The sequence below is a fragment of the Larus michahellis genome, chromosome 3 (genome assembly GCF_964199755.1).
Source record: "Larus michahellis chromosome 3, bLarMic1.1, whole genome shotgun sequence".
Classification (NCBI taxonomy): domain Eukaryota; kingdom Metazoa; phylum Chordata; class Aves; order Charadriiformes; family Laridae; genus Larus; species Larus michahellis.
In genome coordinates, this window is record NC_133898.1 from 114605253 (window position 1) to 114628509 (window position 23257).

The following is a 23257-nucleotide window of genomic DNA, read 5'->3' on the forward strand; positions in this document are numbered from 1 at the left end:
ATAAAAAGAGATTAGGCTGTTGAAATATAGACCGTGCACTGTGAGGGAAGAGGCTGTCCCTGTCACTGCTGGGCAGCCACGGCGGGGAAGGCACGGAGACCTGTGAGCCCCCACCCGTCCCTTCTCGCATCAGGTTGGCATCGCACCTCACCTTCCCCTGCCCTTGGGTTCTTGTTGTTGAACACGATCTTAATTAACACGGCTGGATTTGTCCTGCCTGTCCCTGGGATTACCCATCCGGTGCCTGCCGTTGGACCCGCGCTGTTGTCGTCCCCCCGCCTCCTCGTGTCTGCCCTCTCCTCTCTCCCCGCCGGGAGGGCGGGAAGGAGGGGGCCGCCATCTTCTCAGGGCGGGGGGCGAGTGCCGTGGCTGCAGGTCTCCTCCGTGCGTGCGGAGAGAGTGAAGGGGGGTGTCCATGCGGCCGCGCCTCGGCCCGCCTCCGCCCTGTGTGTGTGAGGGAGGGAGAAAGCGAGAGGGAGGGCGGGGTGTGGAGGCAGCTCCCGCCGCCGCCGCCCCCCCCGCTCGCCGCTGGGCGTGTGCCCGGCCCCCGGTGCTGCGTGACCGGGCGGGGAGGAGGAGGAGTAGTAGTGTGGGTGCGGGGAATTTCCTTGTGTGGCGACGGAGGAACAACACCGCTCCAGACGGCGGGGCTGTGAGGAGGGCGCTGCCGCCGCCGCCGGTTGCCGAGCGATGTGAGGGGGGAGCCCCCCCTGGGCCCTCCCCTCCCCCCGGAGCCGCCTGCTTCCCCCCCCCACCCCTTCCCCTCTCCCCTCCCATCCCCGCCCCGCCATGCCGGACCAGATCTCCGTGTCGGAATTCGTGTCCGAGACCAATGAGGATTACAAGTCACCTACCGCCTCCAACTTCACCACCCGGATGGCCCAGTGCAGGAACACGGTGGCGGCCATCGAAGAGGTGAGCCCCGGGAGGGGAGGGGAGGCGCGGCCCCCTCCGGCCTGGCTGCCCGCCGCCGCGGCGGCAGCAGAGAACAAGGCGCTACCGGCGCTGGCTCCTGCCGCTCCCTCTCCCCGCCCAGCCCCAAGGAGCGCCCTCGGCTGCCGCTGAGAGGAAATGGGGCTCGCCCGGCTGGAGAGGGGAAAGAAGCTGGGGGGGAAGGGCTGAGGAGCTGCTGCCCCCCGGTCCGCGGGGATCCTGCTCCGCCTTCCCGCTCGGCGGGGCAGGGCGCCAGTCGCCCCCCGCTCCTCTCAGCCCGGGGGGCAGCGGAACCCGAGCCCTCCTTTCTCTCTCCCGGCGCCCGAGCAGCTCCGAGCCGATGGGTTCCGCCCGTCTGCCCTCCTACCTGGGGGGGGACCGGTGCTCTCCAGCCTCCCCCTTCCTTCACAATCACACCTGAAGCGCCGCGGCCCCTCCTTCCTGCCCTGCCAGCTGCCCTGTGGGGCTTGGGCCCCGGCGGCACGGGAGGCTGGAATGTCCTTTCCACCGTCTGTGTGTATGTCAGCCTCCCGGCACAGGTGGGATTTAATCTCCTTTCCAGTCCCCGCACGTAGAAATTTGAACGCCTTCCCCCCCACCACCCCCGGGCATATGTTTTAGGGTAGCCTTCCCTCGGGAGCCGCTCCTTCGGGGCGCTGAGGCGATGCCGGCCCGTCCCCGGGGGGTGCGGGAGACGGAGCCCCCGCTTTTTTGCCTCCCCTTGGGCAGCCCGGGCTGCGGATACTTGATGTGAGCCGCTTTTGTCTCGCCAAGAGCGCTGTTTGGTTTTCTTTAGAGATACTCGAAACGTGCCGTTGAACCCGATGGTCAGAGCCCTCCCTACCTCAGAGGGTGGCTGCCAGCGGTGGGGAGAGAGAGACTCTTTTTCTCTCCTGTTTCAAATCAGAGGGAAATCTGGGACAGGTCTGAACACAGTGAGAGCACATTCCACATCCCAGTCATATACGCACAATGAAATGAGAAGCGTCTGTGTATCTTGATTCCTCTAGCAGCTTCTCTGAAGTAACTTGTGGGAGGGAGGGGGGGGAATCTTACTTGTGATGCAGATTAATTTGCTCCATCTACCTGTTACATCAGTTCTTACAGTGTGTGTTTAGTTGATTTGCTTTGCACTAAGCACATATTTTAAAAAGAGCCTCTTCAGCAAAAAGAATCTTGTCAGTAGTTGATGTCCCTTCTTACAAAAGAACTGCCACTAGCAATGGATTATTAACGTGTCTTAAGTGAACAAAACCCAGGTTAGGTGTTTAAACACCCTTTTCAAGATTTTCCTGTTTTGCCAGTTCCCAAAACCACTAAAGCAAGGAGTTGAATTCAAAATAATCTGCACAGAAGGAATTACTGTTTTGTTCCTGAGGTAATTTTCCTCCCTGCAAGCTTGCACTTAAATGCCTGGATTTAATTATACCTTACTAACCTGATAGTCTTAAGATCAACAATTCTGTATCAAAGACACTTTTTCTTAAAGAATATTTATAATAGTGAATCATTTTAGTTGTAAGGTAGACCTGCCTAATAATTGATCAACACAAAACTGAAGTTAGTGTAAGCGTTTGGGTCAAAAGCAGTTTTGCTAAATTTAGAGATTTTTTTTTATTGTAAGTCTCACAAAAATTGGTTATTCTCTGAGCCTCGATTTCTAAAGCAGTATGGTTGCAAAAATGTCATGTCATTTCTCAGAAAAAACATGCAAAAATTTTTTTGTTTTTCATTTTCACATCTGATGATACAAAATTTAGATATGATGGCATGAAATTTGGAACGTATATCTTAAGGTCTTTTAAAGATTCAACTCAGTAAGCTGCATCTTGAAAACCTTTCTTTTATGTTAAGAGAATGATATTCGTTTAAAAATTTTAATATGGTGGATTCCTTTCTTATTTAATCTGTCTGCATGGCATTTGTTTTTGTGGCATATCTCTGATACACTACTGTTTGGATTTTAAAGAAACTCAATCAGTATGTTAAATCTGTCTTTGTGTCTTTGCATATTTCAGATATTAGGTACTGTCTGCTAGCTTAGGTACAAAAATGATCTTTTGTGATAATGATGATAAAGAATGTACGTAGTGTCTTACAGAGCTAAGTAAAGTTTGCAAGGCAGGAGATGAGAGATTGCACTGGCTGTAACTGTTCTTAATAGTATTGATCTATCTAGCACTTTTGGCAAAATATCAGCAGTTGCTGTCTCTGTGATGCTGTCCTAAAGCACGTGTTGAAATTACTCCTGAATTTTTTTCTTTATGCTTTAGCAAGAGCACCATATAAATTTTCATGGTTTCAAAACTGTGAAATCTTTTTTCAGACTTAAACTTCTTTGGTTTGGAAATATGCAGGTCCTTTAGCATGACGTCTGCCTGGTTTTTCAGGTTAAATGTGATCCTTTGATAAAAAGCGGTCTATATGTTGTGTAATAGAGAAGTCAGTGTTCAGCACCTTTTTCTAAAAGGCTAGGCAAAAATTAGTTCATCAGCTTGTTATGAACTAAGGCTTAGTAAAGTCTAAAAATGTACAGGTAATAGAAAGAACCTGTTTCCGTTTCCAGTATCACCAGTACTGTGAAGCATCACTTTCCAGTGTGCGCTGCTGCGTTGCAGTAAACAGTACAGTTCTGAAAACTAGGAAGTCTGGTTGTGTATGGTTTAGGGAATGTGTTACTCAAAACAGTTAATAGGTAAGTTGAAACCCTGATGACTGCTGCCTTTGTATATGCATTGATTTTAACAAGTGACTGTAAGTGCCAGTTTATTAACTGAAGACAGTTAAGTTATCATTTTCCAGGATGTTGTATACATGTATTAAATCAAATTAGCTGGTTAATACTGATATTTGAGGATGTCTCTTAACTGCTTTTCCCAGCAAATCTGGTTCTGGAGTGGACTATGCAACTGCCTGCATGAAGCCAGCTTGAGTCTCCCAAGCCTCCCTTAGAAGCAGAGGCACAGGGGGAGGCACTGCAAAAGCAGAGGAGGTGGGGGCTACTGGGACTTGATAGCCTGAGCTCAGCTTTGCACAAACACAGATATCTGTTTCCAGATCCCAATGGGAAGTCTTTTGTGCTTATCATTACCACTGCTGGCTACCAGTTTTGTAATTCTGTCTTGGTTAATTAGCAGGTATCTAATAGTGTCTTAAAAGTTTAGTTAATGAGGCCTTACTTTCGCTGATGGAGTGGAAAAGGCTTGTTAAGTGAGGAAATCAATAAGATGTTGGACAATTATAAGTGTATAATTTGCCGATATGTCTCTGTGGGCAATGGTATCGCCTTAAATTGGTGTTTTTTGAACTTGGATTAACTGACCTCTGTCAGTTGCAGAATATGATTGATTTTTAGTATCAGTGGAAAATACTTTTGAGTTTTATTGTTTTATGTGATTGCATGCACTGATTACAGACCTCGGATCATAGCCTTTGAGACCACCAGAAGCGCCTGCATTGCAGTTTGGGAACTGGTGCCTGTTCAAACACTTGGAGAGAAAATCTCATCCTTTGCTCTCGGTATTGAAAAAGGGATTAGGAAAGGCATGCTTGTGGAACACAACGTGATTTCAAAGGAAAAGGAATCATATAATTTCTGCATTGTTCTCAGATTAGGATGTTGCTTAGCAAAATGTTGGGAATCTTTAGCTTCTGCTAAAACAAAATTACAAGTGAGCAGTATATGCCACAGGTGCCCTTGCAGGTTACTGTTTAATCTTTGCATGTATGATAGTCACTAAGATTAAACAAGTTTTAATTGATAGGGTGCAGAGCATAGTCACATGATTGGGGGAGGGGTTGCCTGAAATCAGTAATCCAGTCTGACAAATGCAGTCTTTTTAGTTGACTTTTTCTATTAAAGGTCCCAGGTTCTAAAATGTGTGGTGCCATTATTAAGCTATGAATGCTTAAAAATCTGATTTTAGTACTGCTATTACTTAGAACATACAGTTCTCTTTTACGTCCTATAAGTTAAATAAAATAGTCCCTAAACTGTAATGGAGCCTGCAGAGTGGTCCTAATAGCTGTGATCGTTACAGATTTTTAGAAATTATTTCATAGAGTGATTTAATGAATAGAATCCAAGTGTGCCACTTTTTTTTTTTTTTTTTTTTTTTTTTTTTACAATAAAGGTTGGAACTGAAGCCCCTAAATATCCTACCTACTTATTTTTATTCTACCTGTTTATCGTGGTCCAGCGCTTCTGGACCAAGAAAGAAGGGTCGGGGGCTATTGTGCAGGCTACTATGTTAACAGAGAGTAGCAGACAGTTCATGTGCTGAAGACGTTTCCATCTAAGTCAGGACTTTAGGTGCAAAGTTTACCCCGCCTACTTAACCTTCACTGCATGCTCAGATTTCCCTATAAAGAGAGGAGAAAGGAAACATTGAGACAAGTTTAATAGGTTACTGTAACACCCTCCCCAGCAAAGTAGCACTTTGCTACTGGGATGAATGTGTTGTAGGAAGTACACAGGACAAATGTGTGGTGGAAAGATGTAAAATATACAACAAAAAGAAACAGTACAGTGGTACCAAAGTTGGTCTTAGTTGCCCGGATAGAAATAGATTTTATTGTTTGGGATCTATTTAAAAGCCGCTTTCCAGGAACTTCTGTAAAATTAATGTTAAAGCCATAACTTGTAATTTCAGGTCTCTGATTGCCTTTGTTCTACAGGTCCTGTTCCATGATTATTGCACCTCAATGTTTCTGTTAGTTTACAATTTAAAAGATTTGTGTGTGTGCGTGTGTAATTTCCACTCCTAGGAATGCAGCATGTCATTTTGTTATCAAGTCCTTTTCTTCCTCACTGTCACTTATAACACAAGTCTTTGTATCAGAAATGGTAGCAACTTCTTGCCACCTAAGGCAGTCCTGCAGTTTTCAGCTGGCTTGGAGAGGTGTAAGGGATCAATGCTTATTAAATTTTGTTCCCTCTTGTATGTTAAAATTCTGTAATTCTCTCTGCTCCATTTTGGTTCTGCAAAGCTAACCAAGACAAGAGGTGATAACAGCTTGGTAGGGTCGGCAAATATGAGACTGGATACATGCATGCACATGTGTGTTTTTAAAATTTATACTTTCCCCATTATGTATATTTTGCTTGTTAAGTCTTTAGGACTGGAGTTCTGTCTTCCTATACTATGTGATTGTGACTTGCTTTTGAAAGCTATGTGAAGAAGGTGGTTTTGTATAATTTTAGAAGCAGTAGGAAATGTCGTATATTGTAGTGCTTTTTGCGAAATTTACTCCTATTATTTATATATTTCCTTTTAATAAAATATACCTTCATGCCTACTATGATGTGCTCTTTGGTAGAACTTATTTGCACACTTTTCTTACTTCATTACTAAATACAGTTGCATAAATACATGAAGTTTAAAACTTTTTCTTGTTTCACTTCTTCCTTTCTGGAATCGTAATTCTCTGTCATCAGCATCCAAAGAGGTTTCTGGAAAAGTCATTATGACACAAACGGGAGGATGATTTCAAAAGGAGTGTGGGAATTTTTTTCTTTTTGTGAGAAATACAGAGGATGTCAATTGCAGAAATACAGGAGCTAAACTGTAGGTCTTCACCTGGAGCTTTGTGCATATTTTAAAATACCTTAATTTAAAAATTTAAAAAACCTTACACCTTTAAAATACAGACAATGTGCAGTCAGTTAAAACAATTTCGGCTCATGTAAGTAGATTGCTGTGCACCTTACTTTGGCGCGTTCGATGATACATCTGCTTACTGTTATCAAATGCCCTCATTCCCCATAGGAGGATCAGTGGAAAATATGTAAATTTCTGAAGTATTTTACTAACTGTGGGTTTTGTTTTCTGATTTTTATTTTTTTTTGCCCTAGTGCCGCTGCATTTCTCAGAATCATCATATCTGTATTTAGTGTACTTCATGCTGATGCTAAGAGAGTAGACGTGGAAAGTAACTGGTTCTGCTTAGGTTTAACCCACCTTCACTTCCTTTTCTCATCTTCATGTCATTCTCGTGTGCCATAATATACAGCAACGCTAGGTAAAGGTGAGGCCTTTGTTCTGAAAGGTATTGCAAAGTCACAGGACAAAAGCTTAATCCCTGCTCCAAAGCACTTATAGTTCACATGTAAAGTGAACATGGCTGATGAATATAGGTGGAGGAATCAAAAAAAAAAAAAACCAAACTTGGTGCACTTGACTAGTGTACTGTGTGTGTAGCTGAACCACTGTGAAGTGGTTTCTTTTTATTCATATGCATTCAAGTAGTGGTTCTCAAACATTTTAGTTCAACTCTTAAATATTTTCTTTTTTGATAATTTGCACCTTACATATGTGTGTGTATATATGTGTATATATATATTGCATACAACCATTCCCTATCTAAACTTCTCCACCCCAGCTTCTGAGCCTCACTCTTAACAACCAACGTGATCCGTTTGCCCCATTTCTCCAGAAACAACTTTTGGACCTGAAGCTCCAGAAAAGTTTGGCCTAGCCGTATTTAGGTTAGCTCTTCCCTCTCTTGTCTTGGGTATCAAGCTTCTCTATACATTCTTGATGTTTGCAGTCTCCTTACATCTCCTAATTTCTTGAAAATCCCTTGCTGCAGAGGTTATCAGTGCATTGCCCTACCTCCATGGAACTCCCTGGCCTTACCCCCTTTGCAGCAGCCTTGGCCCAGCCCTGTCCATGGTACTAAGCCATAGCTGGGGCTCAGATGGACTTCATGCTAAGCTGGGGTGTCTCTCATGGATGGGCTAGTGGCAAGAGTCTTCACTTGCCCTCAGTCCTCACTGGCTCTAGATAAATGTTATATTCTTCATGAAGTTCCTAGAGAGGGAAGAAGAGACATTCTCTGAATGAAATCTTTCTGCAGCTTCTCCAGCTGTGGAGGTATCTTCCATCCTCACTCCCCTTCCCATTCTATGTTCAGTGAGTTTGTAGATGCTATAAAATGTAAGTGTTGGTAAGAAAAGTCCCAACTAAGCACTGGTAGGAAAACATGAAGGTGTGATTCTAAAAAAAACCCAAATGGGTGTTTGTGGCTGGAGTTAGTCTGATCAGAGTGAGAAGGAATCATGAATATAAAGAGAGATCATTGATGTTGCCTACTAATAAGTATTAGAATCAAAGACCACTGTCTTACATTTGATACAAAGGAGAGTGCTGTTACAAGTATGGAAAGGGATTCATTGCATAGAAGACAAACCAAAAGGTTTAGTATCATGAGCGGATGTGACTGAAGAAGACTGTATTTGTCAAGGCCAGGATGTTGCAATAATGAAAATTAAATTATGAGATTGTGGATAAAAACCTTTAGCTTAGAGTGAAAGACTGTATTTTAGAGATACTATGCAGAAGGGTCATTGATGGTAGACAGGTTTCAGTTTAAGAGAACCTGTTGGTTATGGTCTGGTAAAGCCAGCTGTTGGTTAACACTGCAAGTATGGGGGAAGAGTGCAAGAGGAATAAATAAGAGCTGTATTTCAGCCAGGTTATGGTCAGGCATCTGTGACAAGCCAAGATACTGGCTTCTACAGAAGGAAACAGAAGCAGGAGGAGCTAATTGAGAACTGATTTAAAGGCAGGAATCAAGTGCATGTTGCGGATGAGACTGGAAAAAACTGAAGTGTTTGTTGAATGGTTGGGGCTCAATTCACTGTGTACTAAAAGCAAAACAAAGAAATTAAAAACAAAAGCAAGGCAAAACAAACAAAAGAATTATATTTAGGGAAAAAGTCATTAAGCTGAGAGCTAGTGAGGTCAGCAGAACTGAAGAGTGTATGTACTAAAGCATGAAGAATGTTAATGAAGTATCCCAAGAAGGGGGAAAATGATGGGAAAAACTACAGATTTGAAACACCCCAAGAAGAATGTCACAAATGCCTGCCAGAACCTGCCAGAAATGGGAAGAAAAAGCCAGATAGTCAGAGGAAAGTTTTGCATTAAAGAGTATGTGTAAAGATAAACCACAAATTTTCAAAAGTCAGTTTTCTTTAGGAATGATGGCAGGCAGTAAAGAAAACAAAAACACTCTTGAAGCACATAGAGTTGCGAGGAGAAAAAGGATAATACACAGTTAGAATGTTGTAGTATTAAAGATAATTTAGGTATTGACAAATCTAAATGAGTGCTCTGCTGCAGTTTTTGAGCTCAAAGTGTGGGAGAAGGTAGAATGGATAGCAGTAATAGAGATACAAGTAAGCAAAGTGATAAACAAAACTGTGGGCTTAAAGCAGGCAGTTTGTTGGGACTGGTTAACATGTTTTCCAGGATTCTGAAAAAATAGGATGGTAACTGGCAAATGCTCCTAACAAAACCTCTGAAGACTAGGATGATATCCAATTTAAGCACAGGGGTTAAAAAAACAGGGATGGAGAGAAGAGGAGAAGTATTTACAGCTAGTAAAAATGATTGTAGTGGATGCAGAACTGCAGACCATGACTGTTAAATTGAGGAGGAGAGATGCTCATACTCAAAGATTGCAAGTGTCCCTGGATGAGTGGCAGGCTAGCAAAGTAACCGGTTCCCTTTCCTGCTTCCATAAGTGCTTGAAAAATACTGTAAACAAGTATTTACAGCAGCTGCCACTGTATGCAAGAAGACAGTACTTTCATGTTTGCTTTCATTTTTTGAGTTTTAGCATTAGTCAGATGTGCAAGAACTTCACATCAGGAGAAATTGTGTGGCTCCTTGTTTCCTCTTGCATTGGTGCTGTCAGTTTCTTATGGAAAACCAGAATTACTGAATATCATACTTGTAAAGCTTTAAAGGGTGATTAAACTCAGCTTTTGTGCAAAGTTGAAATCTCTGCTTTGGTCCATTTTAACTGAGAACGATTTTTTTTTTTTTTTCCCTTAAATCCATTTGGAAAATGTAGATCAAGTTATGTGACAAACAGAAGTTTGGTGTTCATAACTTGATTTTGTTGCAAGCTGATGGTTAGATTTTCTCTCTTTTTTTCCTAGCCTTTTCCCCAAAACCATCTCACTTGTGTTAGCACCAAACTCAAGCTCTTCTGTATGCAAAATGCTTATGTGTGTAGTTGTTCTCAGTGCAGACAGATAAGCTGGAAGACTTTTGGTATTAGATATGAGATTTTTCTGTGATCAAGATGACCACCAGTTTCTTCTATTTGGACTAACTCCAGACTTCTTTCATTAAGTTTATATCACTGTAGGAATTAAGTGGAGGAGTAAATTTGGATAGGAAACAACAAAAAATGGGAACACAAGAAAAACTAAGACTCAGAAAGTAATAGCTGAAATGTCTAAGAGGTAATATGAGGATCAGTCAAAAGGGAAGAGCAAGGAAATGGAATCTGAATTCGAGACAAACTGGGAGTCAAGAGAGTCATCCAGAGGCAGAAATACTGTGATGGCCTGTGAGGAATGGAGGCTCAGGAATTGGCATATAGGCAGAACCATTAAGGAGGGGAAAAGGAAATGTATCAAAAGTCTAAGGAAGTTCAGAGGAATCATAATTTACAGGAACTGCAAAGGAAGGGGGAGTGCGGCAGTGTTTATGCAGGAAGTAGGATGAAAATGCAGAGAGTGTGGAGGGAGGGCTAATATAAAAGGATCAGTATAGTAAGGAGGTAGGCAGGGATATGGGGAAGGGATAGTGACAGAGGAAAGTGGATGAGGGTGATATCACAGCTACATCCTGTCCTGTATTTTAGAAAAGTGGAAGAAGAGTTCTGCATGTTATATATCCAGAAAATGGGACACAGTACTAAGTATTATGCAGACTTTTCTAGCTGCTGTGTATGTTTCAATTTTATTTGGAAAGAGAAAATAATTTGCCTTATGAGGGAGAATTTATTGATGGAGGAACTGAGATACAGAGCTGTAACTGAATAGCTTTTTTCTTATAAGCAATGCTGCTTTGCAGGATATAAGCTTGGGTAGCGTGTTTCAGTACTTTTCATCTAGAGTAGCAGGCTTTGTTTTCAAGTGAGTAGGTGTTGGACAGAATTTCAAAAATTTGCTTCTTTCTATATGTGAACTCCATTTCACAAAAATATTTACTATGGAAGTGACATTATGCAGTGAAGTGTATTTCTTTGGAGTATATTCTTTAAGAGGTGGCTGTAAAAGTTAACATGAAAGAACCGATAGTATAAATTCTAGCGTCTGACTCATTAAACTGGAAAGAAATAGAGAATTGAGAGCAAAGGCTGAACTGCTCCTCATTGTCTTGGAGCAGTATGGTGTATAGAACCATCTGCTGTTTGTGGACCCTTCAGCTATCCCTGATTAAAGATCAGATTATCAATGTAGTTCTAGTCTGAAATCTATAATTCTGTCTAGGCATTATGCTAAGTATGCCTGTAGATACATCAAAACAGCTGAAGTGATTAGAGCTGAACAAATTACTTTTACATTCCTGAAAGCTTTGTTCTACATTTAGAAGGCATATAGGAAGGGAAAAAAAAGTAGTGAAGTGACGTGAACATTCATACAGATTATTTTCTCATGCTTTATGGTTTCTGTTCTTTGTCAGTGAAAGATTTCTTTCCTAGGAGATGCAATTTCAAGGAAACTTAGACTGTATTCTAGGGAAGTCAACTTAGAAATAAATGCATTTACTAATCATTTTAAGCCCCTTCAATCAAACAGGATTACTGTTTGGCTACAGCAATAGGAGTGGAAATTTCCTCAGCACTTGCAAGCATAGAGCCCCTGCTCTGTTGTCACATGCAAAACATGCAGGATAGAGTTTTGCAAAGCACATGTTTTTAATCATTCGAGGGTTTTTTTTCCAGAACTGTAGGTGTATGTTTCACAACAACAGAAAAAACACCAGCAGAGTCCTCCTACACTTTGAGCTCCATGTAGCCTAGATGCTAGCTGTGCTGAAGAGAGTAGCATTGAAGAATGAAGTAGTAAATCTTTTCTAAGCTGCCTTTTGTTTGGTTTCATTCATTCTTTTGCTTAGTTCATTCTCTTCTGTTGCTTAACTGCTCTGGTTGTGGATGACAAGCTTTTCATGTAGGTAGTTTCAGTCAGTCTTCTCTGTGCTAGGGATGGAGTGGTAGTGTTTGCCACTGCCTTCCCCGCCCCCAAGGCATATGGATGTGGTGATGGTGCTTGGTTACATATAGGTTCAGGCATTTGTCTCTTCAGTTTCAGTCAGTTGATTCAATAGCTGTTTCCTGTTTCTTTTAAGAACATAACAAAAGTGCTGATAGGCCTGGACCTGCTTCTCTGTTCTAAACTGCTTCAATTTTAAAAGCATAATTTGTTCAGTATTTTGTCTTAGATAGTGGCTGTGTATGAATTTATCTTCCTAATGCTCAGTGGTATAGAGAAGTACTGTTTACTCAATTATATAGATATCTTCTACGTACATGAACTCCCTAATTATTTTGTCAAAGGTCACCCTGTGAGGAAAACTTTTAGTTTTACATCAAATATGATATAAATGGATGTTTTATATCTACTGTTTGGTACACTAATAACTGTGTGATGTAAGATGCACTTACACTTCTAGGAAGCTGTACTTCATGACACGAGTGCCTGAACTATTAATTTTAGTTATACTTAAAGCTGTTGAAATTCCATCAGAATTTAAGATCGTTTTCAAGACTGTAGTGGTGTCTTGAGATTTCTCTATTTGGGCACCTAAAATGATTGACAGTATATGACAGTTTCGATGCATTCTTTCATTTAAAAACAAATTCCCAAAAGGAAATTTATACAATATTATGTTTATGCATTTATACAACAAGAACTCATGCTTTTTACTGATAGCTACAGTGTGATAAAGCATCAACAAAATGAAATTAGTGCAATTTCTTTTTCCCATTTAACCAAAACAGGAAGATACTGACATCAAATATCTGATTTCCATAAGTTGGCTGATCTTATATTTGCATTAGCGGCTGTTAATTACTTTAACTAGTTAACTACTAGTTAATTATTAAGTCTAGTTACTTTTTAATGGGGAAAAAATGTGTTAATACAGAGAGACCATGCAGAGATTTTCAAAGGTGGTATACTGAATTATAGAGAGGTTGGAGTGAAAATCACAGGCTGAAGTCTGGAACTGACTATAGAATAGAAAAAACTTTACGGTGTTTGAAGAGAAAATGAGTTTTATCATTTGACACTGGGCTTTCATGTGAGAATTGGCCAATGAAGTGGAAAGGTTAACATACAAAATGCACTAAATTGTAAGAGGAAATAACTCTTCACTGAAGAAAACTAAACTGTAGGAATTCATATGCTACCAGTATTATAGCTAGATGCCTTTCATAAATTTCTACCCTTATAGTAGGTGATGACTGATGTTTTGATTTACCTCTGCTTATCCTAATTTTGGCGGCTGGTTCAGTGTTTCCCTAGGAATACTTGGTACATTTGAGGTGATTTGTCTTTGTCTCTTCTGGAATCCCCTCTAGTTACCTGCCATTCTTTGTTGTGGGAGTGTGGTGTCCTAAAAGTTCCAGGTGTATCATGAACTAGATAAAGTTTGTGTGCCTTTTATTCCCTTTCAGAATGGCTACCTCATATGTTTGTCTGCCAAAGATGTTTGTATTACAGATTTTACTGTTTATTTCTGTTAAAAAGTTCTCAGAGGCCTGTTAAGACTGAAATTTGATTGTGCTATGTTGTTGTAGACTCTTCTTTTCTTGGTTAATTTCTGATCCCTTGAATTATTGGATAAATAAAGAAGATAAATGAAGAAAAAGTCAAAGGAGTGCTGGATGGGGAGGGATAGGTCATTTTATGGCATCCAGTTGATCTGTGTGCATACAATAAGGTTTATCATATATAGGGAAAGCTTAGTTTTCCATACTTTTGTAGATATTGCAACTAGGATGTCTGCATGGTTCAAGTAGAGGGTTTGAAGACTACTAAAACCAAATTAGACCATTGATATGGGAACTCTTGAGTAGCTGGAAAGTGTTTCATTTGTTGATTACTCCCATAAATAACTAAAAATTCTCTATTCAAAAAGCTTGTCATATGCAGAATAAAAGGGCATTATGTTCCACAAAGATTAATTCTTGTTGGCTCTGATGGTGTATAAAAGGATTTAATACTAGGGAAAAGAGTACTGAATTGAGAAATCTGCAGAACGAAAATCCCATCAGCCTAGCTCATCGTAAATGCTGTTGAGCGATACAGGGTGAGGATCAGCCTCTTCCGACAGCTGGGCTCTGAACCATGAAGGGCTTTGATGGATGCTGACAGCAGACAGAAATGCAAAAACATGAAGCTAGAGAAAGTCTCTTGCAGGCTGACGACCAGCGAATTTTGACATGGGTAAAAGGATGGTAAAGTTTACTTGTCTGTTCAGGACAGTCGTCACTGGAACTTTATCTTGTTATCTATGTTACTTTGTTTTACATAATGATATACCTTAGGATGTTGAAGCATGTAATACTAAACACATGGCTAAGGATATCAGGAACTGGCTAGTGCAACTGGAAAATTAAACAACAATTAAATAATAAATAAGGGAGTTTTATTTACACACCCTTTGTTTAAAAAGGAGCCACTGTAAAGAGTAAGTGTGTCAAGTCTATTACATTGCTTATGAGATCTGTATTTAAAGTCTAGTTGTCTTGCCTTTGAAAGCAGATAGCTGCAATGTTGGTAGTGAAATTATGAAAAGAGAAGTAAATTTATTTCTCAGTATAAAAATTGGGTAATGCAGGAGGTGGATGTGTTCTGGAGAAATAGTTGGCATGGGCAGCTTCCATCCTTTTCTCTTAAGCAAGAGGTTTTATTAAACAAAAATGCTTGGTGTCTGCCCCCTGCTTAAGTATCTGTTGCATTTCCAATTTTACGTAGCAAGGAAAGCATGTGGAAGTGGAATGATTAATACACAGATACAGCACCTTTTTTGTTTAGTGTGCAACCGTATCATGTAGTGACTTGTATTAACGATGTAACATTTTGTAGGCTGTGAACCTCTGATTGGGATTTCTCGTTACTGATAGAAGTGGTTTGTTAGAGAATTCTGATTTTTAGGCATCACTTCTTTGTGTTAATAAAAAATAATATCATTGTACAAAGTCATTATGCTCAAGTGTGTTTTTATATACAACATACAGTAGTGTCAAATTTTCCCATCTTTTACCTTTGCAACAGAATTACCTTTTACTTACAAGTATTAATTTCCCAACGCAGTGCTATTACTTCTTTCCACCATGCATACCCTTAGCTATATGCGCAATAGTTTAGAGCTGAAATGTTTACTACATTTTTCTGCCAGATAGACCAGTGCTCGTTCAAACAGACTGCCTTGGCATTGGGCCCACAAGAACCACATACCCAGATGCTGGAGAAATTATGCTTTTGTGGAAAGGGACTTTGCAGAGACAATTCTGCCATAAACCCTGTCTTTTTTATTGCATGTCTGTCTCTGTACCTTCACAGTCTCTTAAGTAGACAAGTCTCATACCTAAGAGCTTATTTAGACAAATGAATTGTCATAGCTGCTGTAGGATATAATGTTCTGGAACATTTCTTCACATGCACACTCCAAATAAAGTAATTACCCTAAATTAAAATTTTTAAAATTATTATTCTTCTAGAATATGTTCAGAGGCTAGAATGCCTTGCCTTAGACTATGCCTATGAGGTTTTTTCCCCCACTCTTTTTATCAGTCCCTCCCTGAATGTGCCAGCTGATCAGTGTAAAGAAACTGGAGAGGATTTAGAAAAGAAACTAATACATGGAGGGAGGAAATGACATAACAGTAGGAGAATGGAAAGAGGATTTTGGAGGGGGATAAGATAATTTAGGAAGTTTTTTACCACCTTCTGTAACAGGGAAGTGGATTGAGACCAGCAGTGTAGGCAGTTTTTCATTTCTAATAGAAAAATAACAACTGAGATAGAATGTCTGTGGATATCTCTGATCTTTTGAGTCGGAGAGGATTAATTACAGCAAGTATCAGATTGCCTGTAAAGATACAGCAGAAAAGCCAACGTCTGTTCTTTCTGGGTATTCAGAACTTGCTGTAGTTACTCTTTAAACAAGACCAGTCCAGTAAGGCACAAGAGCTGATTTTTTGCTCTGCTGTTTCTATAGTAATTATTCAATCACTTCACTTTTCCTTACTAACTGACCAAGTTTGTTCCTGCGTCTTTTGTTTTTGGAAGGATGTTCCTATTTGTGTTCAGAGTCTGCAGCAGCCTCTGGCATTATTACTTATTCTGTAATACTGGAATGGGTGAAGTACAGGAGGATTTATGGCTATTGAGTAGCCTGATATTTTAATGTCAATTACTAAAATTGAGAGTGAGATTAGATTTTGTTTTAAAGATATAATGGTTAAGATAATTGTTTATATTGGATCTAAAGTCAATATGTTAATATTTTATTTGTTGGTTAGTTTAGTTTATTAATAGTTTATTTGCCAGTGTCTTTGTCAGTTAGATGTGCAGGATGGGGAAGAACACATAGGTTCCTGTCTGCAGGATTATTTTTCAGATGGCTTGAAGATTTATTTCCCAAAATTTTGTTACTGCTTTAGCAGTACTTCCAAGCATTTCTTACTGCTTTAGCACTACTTTCAAGCATTTTTTGTTGTTGTTGTTCCAATTGACTCTTTATTTCTTTTAAAAAAAGGAGGGGGGGAAAAAGGGAAAAAAATTGGTTGCCTTGAGACTTCTCACAAATTCAGATCCAGTTCTTTGAATATTTTCAGCAAAAAACCCATCCAAATGACCAAAAATGTGAAATAGTTAATTTTAGCCTTTCTAAAATGAAACTGCAGTGGGTAAGAAGAAAGGAATGTATTAAGGGACTTTCAACTGTTTTAAATAAAAAAAAAAAATAGAGCAAAGATGATGGCCTCCTGCTTCCCCTTCCACCCTCACTACTTTCCACAGTAGGCTGTTGTGCGGTCATGAAAGTATTCCTATCGAGCTGTGAGAAGTCGAGTTTAGTTTTTTTCTTTCCCTTTACTGGATTTAGCAAACGTGCTTCTTTGTTTCTCTTCAGAATAGCCTGATGGGCTATCTAGTGTTTCTGGTTGAGAGTGTGTCAGTCCTTTGTTTTTAAACTGATTGCTGGAAACTGGGAGATTATCCTGGGGAAGGATGTGTATCTGCTTTGCTTTGCTTGCTGCCCTAAACATCTGCTGTTGGCCACTACCGATATAGGGTATTGGATTAAATGGAGTGTTGATGTGACCCAGTATGGCTATTTTTCTGTTCTACTACAGATAAACAATTATTTTCTGGGCCACAAAGAAATAAGGCACTGGTGTAAGGACACTTTCATAAGATAAAGACCCAGACTTCTGCTGCAAGTTTGGCATAAAAGATGTTTAATGAACATCTAACCACTAGAGCCTGGGGACTTTCCATTTATGCTGCTACTGCCCTGTTTTTTCCCCATACCCTCTGGTTCTGCAAAAGGTGCCAAAATCATCTTTGGGATGTTCAATTACTCAGTTTCTGCCTTCCTGCTTTTTTTCTTCCCCCAATTAAATATGACAAAAATAGAACAGTTTGTTTTCCCCCCACTCCACTGAAAAGAGCAAATAATACATTAATTTTTTGTGCCAGCCTGAAATGTATTACCTATATTTATTAATTTGAGCCAATACCCTTTCCAGAAGAAAGAAGTGTGTATATTGCACAGATCTATTTAAACAATATAGATTATATAGATTTTTGGGTTGATGCTAGTTTTGAGGTGGTTTTTTTGTTGTTTGTTTGTTTTTTTGTTTGTTTTTTTGTTTTTTTGTTTTTTTGTTTTTTTTTAGGGAAGCAGCAATGAAATGTTTGAACATTGTATTTCCCAGTGGGCTTAAATCTTTCTAAATGTGAAACAGACTTGAACAGCTTAATTATTATTATTTTAAAGTGTCAGGGCAGATTGTGGCATATGAAGTAGGATGTAGAATAACATTTCAGGAAGTTTCAGTAACCTCAGACTGATTTCTTCCTGGTAAGATGTGTTGGTTCTAATTAGTTGGCACATTTTATTGTTCAGAGTAGAAAGCTTTGAAGCAGTTGAAATGGAAATTGGCCTTTGGCAAGTGAAACTGGACCTTGTTCCTACATGAGGAAAAAAGCTTTGCTACTAATCACTGGTAGCTGAGTCTTCTCTCTAGTGCTTATTTTAAAAGCTGGGTTTTTTTCTTCTGTTTGTTTTGATATGTTTATCCCCCTCCCTAATATATCTATTGCAGACATGTTTGTTGTTAAATTCTCTTCAGGCATATAGGACTTTAAAATATTTTGTGTAATTATTTGAATCGTTGCTTCTACACGCTTTATGGGCCCCAGAAATACATTTACTTCATTATTGTCATTTTGAAATTTTCAGCCTGTGCCACCCCAAATACTTAATGCTTTTATTACTGGATACCTTGTGAAAAATACATTATCAGTGTGTCCGAAGCTTATTTGTGATGGGTGCCAGAATGTTAGCCTTAACTTGCTAGGAAAAAAACAACATGAATTACAATTTAATAAAAAATAATCATATATTGCAGGTAATTTTAGGGTTGGGTTTTTTTGTGGTGTGTAGGATCATGTGTGGTAACTGCACAGAGAGATAAACTAATTGAAGATACAACATGAAAAATGAAAAAACTACAGATTTTTCAAGTGTAGCAAATAGACATCTTTTGTTATCGTTTTCACTGTGTAGTCTTAGGTTGTAAGGTAAAACAGTTTTCAAACTAAATCATGTTTCTATGCCATTTTAAGAGAGATTAGTTATGCATTTTGAAGAAGAATACTGATATGAGCACCAGGTTTGATAATAAATTTCCTAACATTCATGTATTTTAATCCAATATTGCCATTTTTTTTTAGAAGCCTTGAAATTCATGGAGAGATAACAAGATCAGTACCAAGCTGATCATAGCATATTTGTTCTAAACTTGTCAAACAAGTGATCTCTGTGATCTCTAGATGTTCTACAGCAACACCACATAGATTCTGATTTAAAATGTAATTTACCTTAAAAATGGTTTCACAAGATTAACATTAGGAGTCACAGAAAAGTAAATGAACAGAAGACAAATACTGTCTTCGGAAAAATAGTCTACTGACCAGGCCACGCTCAAGAAGGTCACTTTGGAGTTTATGTTTCAATTCACACTGCATACAATAATGTAACTCCTTTTCTAATGTACTGTATAGAATTCGGGGTGTGGTGTTTTTTTCCCATAAATCAAATCTATATTTACTTTTTTTAACAAGAGGGAAGTCTGAGCACTCATCAGTAGAAACTGAGTTGGGACTATGAAAATGATTTATACAGCCTCTTTGACTACACTGGGCTGAAATAAACAGATGCCAAAATAAACAGTCTTGTGATAGAGTTTCTTGAGTCAAAACTGGAAGGATTACATGAGAGGACAAAATGATCCCACCATATGAATTACATGGTCACTTTTCTTCTGGTTCAGAAGTTTACCGGGCATTTTAGGTAAAGGAAAAAGTAATGCTAGAATGTGCAACGTCAGAAGCCATTTTAAATTTCACTGCTTCTGACACTGTACTGAAAGTGCACAAAGCAGTTGAATTTGGGTAGGGTAGCGTTATGGCGTGTGTGTGTGTGCATCGGTGTAGTGTGTGTATATTTATGAAACAAATATAGGATTAGAAATTCAAAGTATAATAAAGCTACAGTGGTATTTAAATAGATCTCTAAGTGCTAAGATTTGGACAAAGAAAAGGATGAGGAAACATGTACTAAAGACAAAGAGCCAACGTTTTCAAGTTTTATGCTGAAGTGACTCCTTTGAAACACTAGTTGTGAATAAGCACCAATATCTTACAATTAAACAAAGGCAAAGTCCCCTTCCCCATTTTTTGGTCTATAAACAAGATTAAAATACAGTATTAAAGATGCAAAATTTTTCAGTATTTTGTCCAGTAGTCTGTAGGCTACTTAGCCACTCTTAAATGCAGCATTATCAAAAGATTTCACAAAGGAATGGAGGACAAGAAAAAACCTCCTAGAGGAGCAAGTCTAGTTTCTTACCACAATAGGAAAAAGCATAATAATATTTCATAAATTTATTCAGGTCCCTCTTAAAATGTCTAGATATCTGTCACACTTGATCTGCTGTTTGGAAAGCTTTCCAGAATTGGATTTATTTTTCCCAATTCCTAGTTGCAGATACTTCAGGTACAGCTTTTACTCAGCTGTTCTTATCACAGAATCACAAAATGGTAGGTGTTGGAAGGGACCTTCGGAGATCATCTAGTCCAAACCCCCTGCCAAAGCAGGTTCAACTAGAGCAGGCTGGATAGAAACACATCCAGGCAGGTTCTGAATATCTCCAGAGAAGGAGACTCCACAACCTTTCTGGGCAGCCTGTTCCAGTGCTCTGTCACCCTCAAAGCAAAGATGTTTTTCCTCATGTTGAGACGGAACTTCTTGTGTTATGCTAACATTATTTTTTAGCTAACATTATTTTTATTATGCTATTTTATTATGCTATTTTTATTTATGCTAACATTATTTTTTTGCTTAAATATTCCTTGGGGTTTATCCCTTTTTCCTCTTTGTTACCACCAGTAAGGAATTTAGGTAGGACCCTTTCCATTCAGGAGAGAGAAGGCTACCTAGAGCCTGTCCGTCAGGGGAACTGAACAAGCACAAAGTTTGGGCAATCAGTGCCATATTATCCAAACACAGTCATATTGATCGTTAGTTGCCTAGATAACAGCCCAAACATCCTTGGGTGACTGGAGTTCATTTCAGGAAGGCAGCCTGTTCTTCCTACATTTTGTGCTTTTAAATTTATAAAAATTATTTATTTAAGCATTTTGTGCTTTTTACTTATTTATATTTGGGTAATGGGCACATTCCAATTCCCTCTAGCTATCTGCTCAAGATAGCCAATTTTAAGTTTCCTACAGTTTATTCCCAGTAATCTAATTACAAAACTAGAGCAGTTCAAGAAAGACTTTTCATTCCATTCCATTCCATGCTTCACATACTGGTGGATGAGAACACCACCTACATTGCCTCCAATTTTGTGTGGGTCATTTTTTCATGTTTATCAGAGTCAAAAACCCAGTGGTTCAGAGAGACATGTAAGACGTGTCTAGACCAACGTTTTGGACCTGCACCTTTTTTGCATTCCAAAGAGTATGTAGTATTCAGTGATTTTTTTGTTTGTTTCCTTGCCTTTGGTGGAAGGAGATCTCTTGTATCTTAATGTTTTTGTTTCTCACGGCGATATCACTTTGGCACCCTGTGGTGATTCTGCAGTCATCTGGTAAGCCAATCCCCTTTATTCTCCTTAATTTTTTCTGACTTCCGTCAATTTATATATGTATTTTCCCTTGAATACACAACTTCGCAGTCTTCACTACTGAATTTCTTCCCATTTTCATTAATCACATCAATGAATTGAATCAACATGTTTTTGAAGAAAGAAACATAGTTTATTTCTGTGACAGTTTGTTCTTTTTGATAATTATGATATTCTTTTAGGTTTTATATGCAAATAAAATTGCATGGAGTATTGACTGTCACAAATTTGTATTTTTCTTTTTTGACTGAGAGAGGGAAGAAATAACAAGCTGAGTCCATGTTGCCTTGATACGAGGGTAGGATGCATTGCTACCAGGATAGTTTTTCTGCTTCAGTCATATTGGATCCCTGTATGTTTCAGCATCATTCTACAGGCTCAGTGTCTGCTATCACCATAAAAATGTGGTAGCAGTTTCCAGACAAACTGAACTTACAAAGCCTGTTCTATTGTGGTGAATGAATATATGAAGAAATGTTGAGACTAATGTAATAATAAGAGTTAAAAATAAATGTAACTGGTAGAGATAACAGCATAGTAAAAGTACTCGCTACACTCATGCAGCTTCTGAATTCTTGTTCAGAAATGTCCCTAGAGGATTCTTCATCAGGAACACCTGGGGATGTTGGTCCTCCTACTCATTCCTGTTTTTCCCATTGTCTTTTCCGTCGGGTTGTGTTATATCAAGGGGCTGCCTGATAGCTGGAATTGGAAAATTTACCCAACTGGAAAATAACTTTTTTTTCCTCCCTCCTTGCATCATTTTAAACATGGATTGCTTCTCTCCAGTGATTTATGACACATACCTGCAACCACTTGCACTGGCACAGCTGAGAAGGCAGGCAGGAGAAGGAGGAAGGACCCAAGGAAGCCTGGCCTGCAGTCCTGTACGTTTTCACCACCTTAGGGTTTTAGGTTTTGCTTGTTCTGTTGCCGTCAGTGCTGTCTGTGGTTGTGTTTTGTTTTTTTTTCCTGTCACCCTTGTTTTGAATTTTTATGTGGACTGGCTGGCTGAGATAGCTGGGTGTTTGAATTGTCATGACTGGTGTGTTAGGGCATTAGCTGGCGTTTCTGTTGGACCCTGGCTATGCTGTGCCCTACAGCTTTGCTCTTCTAGTGCCTAATCCCAGTGAAATCGGGAGTTGCTTGAGAGAAGTTGCGCACCAAAATGATTATTTTAGTTGAGGAAGAGGACTTGAAGATTTTCCCTTACTGAGAGTCTATGCTTTCTGAGGCAGTGATGGGCTAGAATATTTTTCTGAATCCATAGGTCTATCTGGGTCCCTGACCACAGTAATTCAAGTAGTTCATAATTCATCCAATGCGTTTATCCTTCCAACACTTCTTTTCTTTTTAAGAAGTACTGTCAGCTTTTTTTTTTTCTTCTCCCCCTCCCCCAAACTAAAGGTGCAGAGATTAAATAATTTATCAACTGCACACATGAATCTGAGACTTAGCTGGGAACTGAATATATAATTTTTAAGTCTCTGGGCATCAGCCTTCTCTTCAGACTGTTATTTGTAATACTTGTAGCTGGAGATATTCCTTTCGCTTCGTCTCCAAGAGGGTAATTGCCCTTTGATGCAGTCGTTGATGAAATTATCATTCCTCTGTAGTCAGCTGATCGGATGGTGCTTTTCTGAGGTTATTTTTAGAAATCACTGAACGCACAATGAGGGAGTTTACTTCGGGTACTCCCATCCAGACAGGTGACTAATCTAACCTTTGAGATCGCACTGTATACAGGGTTGTTATAGTGGATGCGCTTCAAATGGCTGAAGAGAGTGAATAGAGCGGTGTGTGACTTTTATGGGCTTTCTTAGAAGTTTTCTTCCTCTGTACTTCAGAGTTCCAGGTGAAAAGGCCTCTGCACTTCTCCTGCTAATATGTTTCAGGTGTGAACTATAAAGATGCTGGAGGTAAAAGTTCCAATGGATATAGCCATACTGTGGCACTATAACATTAAGGCAACATCTAAATCTGTTGGTTTCCGCGGAATGCTGCAAAGATTTTGCCCAGCTATGTGTGGTCTGAATGGATTCAGTTTAAGAATACTCCCATAAATATGAGGGATAATATTTCTTTTTGC

General features: G+C 39.6%; 1 protein-coding gene across 2 annotated transcripts in view; it reads left to right on the forward strand.

Annotated features, from left to right (window-relative positions):
• Nucleotides 1-320: 320 nt before the first annotated feature.
• The window catches only part of ASAP2 (ArfGAP with SH3 domain, ankyrin repeat and PH domain 2), a 90830-nt gene continuing 67893 nt past the window's right edge, over nt 321-23257 (forward strand). For both annotated transcript variants that reach the window (XM_074581796.1, XM_074581797.1), the window contains exon 1: nt 321-915. In XM_074581796.1, the coding sequence (XP_074437897.1) occupies nt 790-915 (126 nt within the window). In that variant the 5' untranslated portion in view covers nt 321-789. The remainder of the gene's footprint in view (nt 916-23257) is intronic.